The sequence below is a fragment of the Hibiscus syriacus genome, unplaced genomic scaffold, assembly GCF_006381635.1.
Source record: "Hibiscus syriacus cultivar Baekdansim isolate YM2019G1 unplaced genomic scaffold, ASM638163v2 tig00006245_pilon, whole genome shotgun sequence".
In the NCBI taxonomy this organism is placed as follows: Eukaryota; Viridiplantae; Streptophyta; class Magnoliopsida; order Malvales; family Malvaceae; genus Hibiscus; species Hibiscus syriacus.
In genome coordinates this window covers 1-11,146 of record NW_024062090.1, presented here as the reverse complement: position 1 = coordinate 11,146, position 11,146 = coordinate 1, and the positions used below count along the sequence as shown (strand labels likewise).

At 34.6% G+C, this 11,146-nt stretch overlaps 1 protein-coding gene, 1 non-coding gene and 1 pseudogene across 2 annotated transcripts; 2 read left to right on the top strand and 1 right to left on the bottom strand.

The window, feature by feature from the left end:
* Window positions 1-4,079: 4,079 nt before the first annotated feature.
* LOC120200624 (beta-amyrin 11-oxidase-like) lies at window positions 4,080-6,593 on the top strand. Its single transcript, XM_039201421.1, has 7 exons — window positions 4,080-4,331; window positions 4,411-4,888; window positions 4,990-5,337; window positions 5,432-5,510; window positions 5,607-5,713; window positions 6,144-6,265; window positions 6,402-6,593. Exons 1-7 carry the CDS (start codon window positions 4,099-4,101, stop codon window positions 6,493-6,495), a joined length of 1,461 nt encoding a protein of 486 aa, XP_039057352.1. The 5' UTR covers window positions 4,080-4,098; the 3' UTR covers window positions 6,496-6,593.
* Window positions 6,594-8,066: 1,473 nt separating this feature from the next.
* Window positions 8,067-8,777, bottom strand: LOC120200622 (annotated as a pseudogene).
* A 105-nt stretch (window positions 8,778-8,882) lies between these two features.
* On the top strand, window positions 8,883-8,954 carry TRNAC-GCA. Its single transcript has one exon. It is a non-coding gene; the product is annotated as a tRNA-Cys (tRNA).
* The last annotated feature ends 2,192 nt before the right edge of the window (window positions 8,955-11,146 follow it).

Below are 11,146 nucleotides of genomic sequence, written 5' to 3'. Positions count from 1 at the left end.
AAAGTCTGAGTAGTTGATTGTCGAGACAACTCGATTGCCTTGACAACCGAAAATAATTCAATGCCGTAGCAACTGAGTTTCCTCCTTCAAAGCTCGACAAAGTGTTACTTTCTTGTTATTCCTAACTTCAAAGGACTGGTTAATTATGTATGCCTTGGTGATACATCCCTGCGTTAACCATGGATGGAAAACACCCGATCTTGCACTCCTTTTAGTCGTTGAAATCTAAATCTTATCCCTAAGATGGATTAGCCTTCACCAATGTTCATTCAAATGAAGGTCATGCTCACTCGTTTCTTGAATCTAACTCTCTCGATATTAGATAAATGGATAAACTCTCGAGATCCTCTCCCAATTCATTCGAAATCAATTAAAGAACCAAGAATGAACAAGCTTTGAATTAAAAAGACAATCATGTACTTAAATAAATCCAAGAGTTTTCACAATCACAAAATCCCAACAACGCTAGCCAAATAGATTTAGCTTGTGGTCGGGTTTAGAAAGAACATAATGAAGAAAATTATAAACATAAATTGAAAACAAAGAAAATAAAGAAAACGTAAAATACCTAACAAGAATCTCTCTACCTCCTCAGTGTGCCTCCTCTTTGCGTCTTGGTTCCCTATTTATAGGAGATGAGTCGGCCTAATTAATTCTTGTTGAAGAAGAATTTTAGTTGGAATAAAAGACAAATTGATTCTATTTTATATTTATATTTATCTTTAAACAAGACTTCTTCTCCTCTTTAATTTAAACGTGGAAATCTAAACTTCTAGGTTTTATCCCTTGTTTTGTGGAGTTTGACTTAAATGAGGTGAATTTATCCAGTCAACATTATCTTACACAAATTAACACACACCAATAATATATTTTCCACAAAATCATCCACAATGCAATATCAAACTTAACGATGAAGGAAACTATGAAATTATACATGAATGACTAATAATGTAACTAGACCAACCTAAATCTAACAATAATTATGGGTAAAAGGATAAAAAATATAATATTTTTATATGCATAACACTAGACCAACTGGTTTGTTGTATGAAGCGTCTTTTAATATTCCTACAAACCAATCCATAGGAATATTGGACCAGCAAATTGCAGTCCATCACTTCCACGAAACTTATACAATAAGGAAAAAAAATATCAATTAGACGATTGACGACGGGATTTCAATGGAGTATAGCATTAAGGTCAGGACGACCCCAAAGTCGTCAGTTCTTAGAGGTCCACGCTACGCAGAATCCATTGTCTGCTAACCAAATTTGAAATAAATAGCAGCAGACCAAATAATTTAAAATATGACTCTATTTAACTAAGGCGATAATTTTTGATTATTTGTTCCTACTTTTCAGGTATCGGTCAACGTTGAATTGCTGGTTGCAGTAAACCCACGCCACTATACATGCATGTCAAAATGTCATGAAATCCAAGGCCTCTAGTCTTATGACTGTTTTCATTTCTTACGTCATATACGTTTATAATGATAATGACACCAATAGTCATTGACTATTAAAAGTTACAAAAATATCATCTGATCATAAGATAATAACAATGACACGAAAAACATCTTTTTATAACACAAATTAAGATTTCTAGTAACGACTTTCCTTTTATTTCAAAAGGATGAATTGAAAATCGCAAACCAACAACCGCCTTGCATTGTTCATCAACATTTATCAATTTTTTTTTTCTTTGGATATTAAGAAACGAATTTGGATTTGAAAAATCTGATTTTAAGTTTTTCCACTCAAATATAGAATTTGAAATTCCTATTGCAAGTGAGAAATCACAAAACTATTCTTTTGTAATTCTATATCGTTATAAGCAGCCTTGCTTGATATAGATTATATACATGTATGACTATCTTGTAAAGATGTATACAACGTATATATCAATTCAATAATTGTATTTATTGTGTGGAATTCATTTCAGCCTTTTGTGTTAGAATACAAATATAGATATTATGTACTCGTATAGATTTTTGCACATTACTATCTTTTATGTAAATTTTATGTGGGCATTCATATCATATTAGTTTTTATTTTGTCGTGCATATTTTACTTAATTTCTTATATTGTGTTGTATAACTATTTTGTTGTTAATATTTACACGTTAATATATCGTATTGCGTGACATATTATTTTTTATTATAATTATTTAAAAGTTAATATACTTTTATAATTTTTTAAGAAAATGTGGATTTTTAGTATTCATATATTTTTTAATGTTTATCGTGTTTTATTTTTCAATGTTGAAAACCAACAAATCAAGTACAAAAAGTCTCACGTAAGCCTAAATTCAAATCATAATTTTCAGTACAACATTGTTTTCAAACAAAGAATTTTGAATTAATAATTTCAAAAATAAAAATTAAACCCGTAGATTTAAAATTATAAATCTCAAATTTTAAAAGTTTCAAATATTAAATAGATAAATTTAGGGGTTAAATTCACATTACTAGAAAAAAAAATACTTTTCTCTTAAGGTATAAATATAAGATGATAGATTAATTTATCGAGTGACTTTAGTGATTAAAGGGAGAATTGTTTTTTTTCTTTGAGGTGCCGGTTTACAGCAACTACATCTGTATGGTGTGTGCTCGTTGTCAATAATTAAGAATGATTATAAACAAATACTACTATCTTGCATTCACTCGAGGATATTAAAAAATCGGTATCGAAATTTAGTCGATTCAAACCATATTTATTATATATAAATTCGTGTTAGAAAAATAAAAAGATATACAAATCTAATAAATTATCACACAATGACTTATAATGTCATTTAAACAGTTGTTTTAAGTATTTAATCATTATAATATGTATATATATTTGGGATTGAGGGAAGAAGATGATGGAGGTCGGGTGGAAGATAAGCCGGTCCAAATTTAGTCTTTTTGACAAAACGATTCTAATGGATTTGTGGTTTGAATGAAGCTACGCGTTTGGAGAAGAAAAAAATGTCATTATATATATATATATATATATATTTTATTTCAAGTTTCATTTGTCAACGGGAATTATTAAAAAATTATACATTTTTTGAAAGGGCTATCTGCATATAAATTTATTCTTATTATTCAACATTTTAATTTGAAATTAAAAATACATAAATTCAATAATTTATTTTGTAATATAAAAATACTTTTTAATAGTATGAGATGATTATAAGGTATAATTTATTCACAATTTTTTTAATCATTGGCAATACATACACTGCAGACACAATTGTTCGAATCTAGAATCTCAAAAAAGAATAATATTTCTTTAATCACTAAAATAACTCAATAGGGTTATAATAAAAAATATATTTTTAAAAAGAGTTAATTACATCATATGTCCTCAAACTATAACTCCCATTTTAGATTGGTCCTTAAACTATTGAATGTTCTAATTTTATCCCTAAACTTGACTATCACTCTAGATTAGTCATTAAACTTTTAAACATTCTAATTTCATCCCTAAACTATGACCCCATTTTTAAATCAATCCCCAAACTTTTGAATATTCAAATTACATCCCTAATTTCATCCAAATATGAAATTAGTTTCAACCATAGTTTAACCAAAATTTTGTTTTTTTTTCCAAGCTAATAGAACTTGGTCTAACGATTTTATTAGCAAGGGATGTGATTAGTATATACATATAGTTGGGATGAAGTTAGAATATTTAAAAAGTTTGGGGACTAATTTAGAATGAATATCATAGTCTGGGGATAAAATTGAAATGTTCAAATGTTTGAGGACTAATTTAGAATGATAGTCATAGTTTAAGGATAAAATTAAAATATTTAAAAATTTAGGGACTAATTTTTGAGAATTATAGTTTAGGGATATATGATGCACCTAACTCTTTTAAAAAATTAAACTATAATTTAAATAATATAAAAAAATATAATTCCATGTCCCATCACTAATGCATCGAATAATTACTCATAATAGAATGCATATAAAAAATTATATTAACATAAAATAAAAACATTGACTTATTCTAGAAAACGATTTATGTTCAGCGCTTTGTGTCTATAAAAGCATGCACGTTCAAACCCAAAGTGTGTATCGAGGGGCAAAAAGAAAAAGGGAAAAACAAAATGGGGTTAGAATTGCTAAGTACAATTCTGGTAGTCGTGGCTGCAACATATGTTATTGTGTTTGGTTTCTTAAAAAACATAAATGAATGGTACTATGTTACTAGGTTGGGGAAGAAGAAAAACACCCTGCCTCCTGGTGATATGGGATGGCCCTTCATCGGCCACATCTATTCCTTCTTCAAAGCTTTCAATTCCCAAGATCCCGACACCTTCATCGACAACTTGATTAAAAGGTTATATTTATGAGCTTCTGAATCAAGATCTCTTCTTTTTCATCCTTAAAATGTTGTCTGAGGGAATTTGTGGTTGCAGGTATGGGAAAACAGGCATTTACAAGACCCATTTGTTTGGGAGTCCAAGCATCATCGTTTGCAGTCCGGAGTTATGCCGGAAGGCATTGGCTGATGAACACGTCTTGTTCGGCTACCCTTCATCGGCAAAACAACTGGCGGGGAAGAAATCGCTGTACGGGATTACAGCCACGGAGCACAGGCGTTTGCGTAAGATTGCGATGAATCCTATCAACGGAGACGAGGCATTAGCTTCCCACATCGAGCTTATCGAAGGGATCGTGACCAGTTCATTGGAAGAGCTTTCTTCCACGAAAGGACCCGTTAATTTCTTCTATGAGATGAGGAAGATCACTTTCAAGGTTATTGCGCACATTGTGTTGGGCACCACCGAAGAGTCGGTTCTCTCGTCACTGGTTCAATGCTACAACGACTTGTTCCCCGGCATTGTTTCCATGCCCGTTAACATCCCTGGTTTCGTGTTCCATCGAGCACTTAAGGTAAATTTCGTCTGCCTTATCAATTGTGAATTCATGTTATCATCAGATATAACTTATAAGACGAACTCTGATTATATGTCAAACTTTTCTATGTTCATTAGGCCAGAAAAATGCTGCTGAAGATATTCAAAGACAAAGTAGCAGAAAGAAGAGCCAAAACTAAGCAGCCCGGCTGCAAGAAAGAAATGATTGATTACTTCATGGAAGCTGAATACGACAATGGTGAAAAACTGGATGACGAGCATCTCATGGACTTGTTGCTGATATTCTTGTTCGCCGGTCACGAAACCGCGGCTCACACCGCAATGTGGGCGACCATCTACCTCCATCACCATCCTGAAATGTTGCAAAAAGCAAAGGAAGAACAGCAGGAGGTCATAAAGGGAAGGCCATCTTCCCAGAAAGGCCTGACCCTCCCTGAAATCAAGCAAATGGAATATCTGCCCAAGGTTTGTTATCTTATAATTAACCCAGATGATCCACAGCACTATATGTAGTATATATATGTAACGAATTAACCATCTTGTGTTTGATTACTTGCAGGTGATTGATGAGTCGATGAGAAGAGCCAATTTTGCCTTCACACTGTTTCGTCAGGTTGAAACTGATGTTAACCTTAACGGTTAGTTTTCTAAACTTTGTTTCTTCGTTTCTTCTCGAAAATACTTTCTATTTTTGTCTCAAAACAATTAAGGGTTCCTTTGATTTTATTTTACAGGTTATACCATACCTAAAGGATGGAAAGTTTTGGTTTGGAGTAGGGCTATCCATATGGATCCTACCATTTATCCAAACCCAAAAGAGTTCCTTCCTTCAAGATGGGAGGTCAGTAAAACAAAAAATAAATAAATGGGTAAATTGCGTGTTTAGTACCTTGGTCCGTTTTAGTACCTAAACTTTCAATGTTTTCAAAATCATACCTAAAGTTTGATTTTTGTTTCATTTTAGTATTCCGTTCAAAATTTAACGTTAAGTTTTGAAAAGAATTGAAAGTTTAGATACTAAAACGGGCCAAAACTAATAGTTTAGGTACTAAACATGTTTAGTTTGGCTGGTACTAAAATGAAGTAAAAACTAAACGTTAGCTATGATTTTTAAAACATTGAAAATTTAGATACTAAAATGGACCAAAACTGATAGCTTAGACACTAAATGCGTAATGTACCCTAAATAAATCTACCAAATTCATATATGAAGAGGACTTTTCTTCACATGTACCAAGGAAGGATGTTAATTGACGTTCACCTAAATGCAGAACCCTAGACTGAAGGGGAAAAATTTCATTCCCTTCGGAGGAGGGAGCAGAATCTGCCCTGGTTCCGAGCTAGGCAAACTTGAGGTCTCCATTTTCCTCCACTATTTTCTCCTCAATTACAGGTAAGATCTTCATCTTTTTTCTTTCGTGCCCATTACAACTAATCAATTACTTTAATTTATGTGTGTATTCATATAAAATTTTAGAAATTTGTCCCCCACGATACTCTTAACTTTAATTTATTTTCGTATTTTGCAGGCTCGAAGAAATAAACACAAATGTGCCAACTATTACCCTACCGTTGACACGTCCGTCAGATAACTGTCTGGCAAGAATCATTAAGCTTCCATAACCATCTCAACTGGAATTAGATTGCTACTTCCTATGTTTCACCTTATGTCTACATAAAAACACACATGATTGTATGTAATAAGATGCTCTTTCAATGAGGAGAGAAATTTTAGACAAGAAAGATAGTATGTGCTATATGAGTCCTTTTCTTAATAATTTGTTCTTGATAATTCCTTTGCTCTTTAATAACATCGTTCATTCGTAATGTTAAAAAATTATCCTTAATTTTTTTAAACAACGGTAACTGGACTTTTTAATAAAAACAATGGAAGGAACCAAGTTATAAGGCAAAGAAAATTAGTGATAATAGTCACCAAAAACTAAACTCAAAGATACAAAGAAAACAAAACTTTCATTGAGGATAACATCCAACATAAAAAAATCTAGTGATCTTCATAGAATTCTTTGTCTCCGTCGATCGAAATATTTAACGAAATGATAAAGAAGCGGCGAGCGAACCAAACAATAAAAAAGTAGCGAGCGAACAAAAAAAGTTGTCCTAAACTAATCATTCAATTAAACAACTCATTAAATTTCAGCATTGCATACAAGCATGACTCACATGTAACTACACTATTTTGGGCCAACATTCGTGTGTTGGCTCGAGCCATGAAAATCACGAGTCATGTGTTCCGCTGCGCTCAACGAGCCTGCTATTCAGCTTAATTGATTAAAGGTTTGGCAAAATTGACCCAGTAAAACGAGCGGGTAAAAAAGTTAGTCCATTAGGTCATTCCGGATTTTATTTTAGGACCTACGGCAGATGTTACAATGCATGACAAACTCGTTACGCCCATCTGACGAGTTTGTTCAAATAATATTTTTTTATTCAAACATGTCACGTTGACCACCGCTCAAAAACGGAAGGAAAGTTCAAGTGGCTCTTCTTTCCTAATGTAGGATTCGAAACTTATGCCAAGCTCCAATTCGCCTGCAAGCTACTGGAGATGGCAAATTGGGGGTATGTGATAACTGATAAGAACAGCACCTTCACTGCTATTAGGTTCATTTAAGATTGCTGAATCTTTGTTACATTCTGTATCGGGGCTGCAGTGGAAGCAGCTGCTAAGTTTCCGTTTTATGTTTTTTCTGTACAAAAATTGACCTGCTGGTGGTTAAAATAAGCTTTTCTTAGTGGAAGTGATTGATTGTGTCAAAGTGCTAAAATTTCATAGTGTCTAAGTTATATGTGCATTGTCAATGACTTAGAAAGATTCTGAACATATACCGTAAATATTCTCTAAAATCAGATTCTCTCAGCCCCAGCTTGCTTCAATGGATGCCCTTGACCCTTAGGTAACCTTGTGGCCCTTATCGGATTCTCTAAATTCACTTTCAACAATATGCTCCCACTCTTGCAAATTGAAAATTAAGTGCCCCCTAAAAGAACTGTCACTGAGTTAAGTGGTCAGGAGATTAAGAAAGCAACAATTTTGGTATTGTTTTCCTACTATGGAAGGTTTCCAAAATTTGAGACATAGTAGCATATAGTACATGAATTAGAATTCACATTTATTAAGAGCTTGCTTTTCAATTAAGTCTTTGCATCAGAATTGACAAGCTCCATTGTTCTCAGTATAAGCTAGCAATCTGAGGGCTGCAAAAGACTTGGACTTCCTCAAGAGTAGCCTTGGACTCGTCCCCAAGAGGGACTCCTTACCATCTTGGCATACGATAATCCCAATATAGACTTGGCTTGCCTCAAGTCTCCAATGCCTGAATTTGTGTCAGGCCCCCGCCCATAACCGGCGCCAGGGGAGGTCCAATAAGTAACCGTCAGCCCGAATTGGGGACCCCCCTCGAGCATAGTCGAAAAGTGCTGCACCACTACACTTTGGGCAGTATGATAGGATCAGTTTCACCATTATCAGGACAGTAAAAGAGGAATGCATCGAATGTGTCGTAGTAATCATCTGTGCTCCTATATCCTTCAGGTTTAAACGCACCAAACTTGAAGGACTCGTTTGTGTATCCAATTATCACGCACGTCCCTTGAAATCACAGCAGTCGTGAAAATTCGTGGCGCTAAACCATCAACAGAAGCCATATAGCAGCATTTTAATTCCCTTCCTGCTCATAAACGAACGACCTTAAGAGAATATGAAGCCACATGAATATCTTAAAGAGAATTGTATAGAATCTAGATAATTTAATGATGCATGTGAATGAGAGATTACCTCTTAAGAAAGTTTTCTTGCCTATGTTCCAACCGAATAAACTGTAAGGCGTTCTTCTCCTCCAGGCCTGCTGGAACACAACAGAGTTTGAGATGCAACACGCCATCACAGTGTTTCATTCACTCACATCCTCACAAACTCCACAAACAGTAAGTTTCTTATCTAATACGTTTTTGATTATATATATTGTGTTAGAACCGGTAAGACATCAGGGTCCATAGCTCAGTGGTAGAGCATTTGACTGCAGATCAAGAGGTCACCGGTTCGAACCCGGTTGGGCCCTTCAGTTTTTTATAATGGATATTGTCACATGGAACAGTAAGTTCATTGTCATAACATGTAATTGTCTTTTATTTATTGTTTTGACAAAGAAGAGCTGTTTTTGACGAGTAACTGAATTTCAGTTTGAGAGCATCCGAGCAAAGCTACAACTATGTATCCAAAATTGGCAAAGAACGGCACCACTTTCACATATTGCTGCCTTGGTTCTCAAACTTGATATAATGCCTGCACAAACATGGTATTAAATTGAAGGTCAAGAGGGAATATCACAAAACATGGTGATTAATATGGAATAAGTACAAGGTAATATGTGGCTCTAACCTTTTGTCATTGAATGCTCACTCTAGTATCTATGATGCTCGAATCGGGTATTGAAAGAATAACAACAATTCTTTTACCACATAGGTCACTTGGTTCGTGTTGATATGAAGCTTTGATTTTGTTGAAAGATACCTTTTTCAAGAACTTCTCTTGCTTGTTCTCTTACGCCATTAGCTTCTTCCAGCACCAAATACAATTTTTAGTCACGAACTCTGTCATACATCTCTACCCCTTAAGAGGCATTTGATCCAAGAAATCCATATACTGCATAAGGATATCGCAGAGTTGATGTATGCTGTATGCCCGATTCCAACTAAGAAGATCTTTCAAACCAAGGCCACCTTCAGCTCTCGGATAACATACGTAATGGATGTTATTGCAGTCTCATCTGTTTAATCACCATCATTGGTCCTTTTAAAATATTCAGATGCTTGAATATGGTGGGCTGGAAACCGAAAGTTTCATTTTGATTCACCTTATATGTGGTGGCCTAACAACTGGTGCAGGTTCCCTTTTAGGTGTTCTCTCTTTGGATTCTTTGTACCTCCTGTTGCCCTCCAACTCGAATCATAGGGCATTGCATGATGATAAGGTTCGGTATACAGGTGGCCTAACGAGACTGTAGTTTCTACCTACTATGTTGTTCCGAACTAACTTTTTCCATTGATCATGGCTTTATCTTTCATTTGTTGAATATGGAACGACTCGGTGACAGGCCAAATAATCAGAGCCAGTCGAGATGGATTTCGGGTTGCATCGTTTCCCTTGGATTGGTCGACAGTGGCTACTTTTTTACAATCTCCATTAGCCACCCCTGCATTGCTATAATAATGTTGGGGTTTGTCTAGGTAGTTATATACTAACCACTGTAGCTTATTGGAGTAACTCGTATGATGCTACAAGATTTTCAATCATTTGTCCCATGACGAGTTCACCGATGGTGGCAGAAAATACGATGTTTCAAGAGTTATGAATTTCACAACCTACGAATTCGACCAGCAAGAATATGATGGCTACAACAAAATCCACTTGAGCGTCTTCTTTCCAACCAATGAATTTCACCCCTAAATAAAATACTTTCTCCCCTAAACATATTGAACATGCAGATTATAGAAACGTAGACTTGTCATATACTAAATTTTGACACATTCATATATAACATTTGTGTTATTTTCTCATATCATGATCTCATGTATCTGATTGAAATGATCGAGTCTAGTTTCATCTTTTCGTGTACAGTAATTTGCTGGCATTATAGAGTATAAATTTGTAAACAACTGCCAAATTGACATGAAAAATGGAACAATCGGATCATTCTCCCAATAAACCGAGAATATCAGAGACCTTGGAGGTGTAATAATCTGGTTCGAATCTTGTTTGACGGGTCATCAAGAATGGACTTGGTTGTTATCCTGAAATTTTAGGCATTGCAAACATAAAGAAATATAAGCAACCTCGGTGGTGTTTTAGTTTGTCAGTCTAAGGACAAGAGACTGCAACAAACCTGAAAGGACTAGCAGAGTTTTGCAGCCAGCATTTTGTCCAAATAGTATATCAGTATCTAGTCTATCACCCACCATACACATTCTAGATGTACTAAGATTAAATCTGCAAAGCACAATACAGCATAGAAAATGATTATCAGAATAGGTACAGCAAGGTCAGTGTTCATCTTATTATACACCAAAGAATCATTCTATGAGTCTATCATTGATGTGTAAATGAGACGTTCATGCTCAAATATTTGGGTTCAGTTCCAAAAAAAAAAAACAAACATAAATTCGGCTGTCCTTGTTGAGTTAAGCTCGAGAAACTTAAGCTACCAGACGAGTTGAATTCAAGTTTTCTAGTGCTTGACTCGCGTAGCAAGCC

Excerpts from the sequence above, each read along its gene's own strand:
- LOC120200624 (XM_039201421.1), top strand. The coding sequence starts at position 4,099 with ATGGGGTTAGAATTGCTAAGTACAATTCTGGTAGTCGTGGCTGCAACA. Across the intron at positions 4,889-4,989 it reads TGTTCCATCGAGCACTTAAG|GCCAGAAAAATGCTGCTGAA; the intron begins GTAAATTTCGTC and ends TATGTTCATTAG. Across the intron at positions 6,266-6,401 it reads TATTTTCTCCTCAATTACAG|GCTCGAAGAAATAAACACAA; the intron begins GTAAGATCTTCA and ends CGTATTTTGCAG.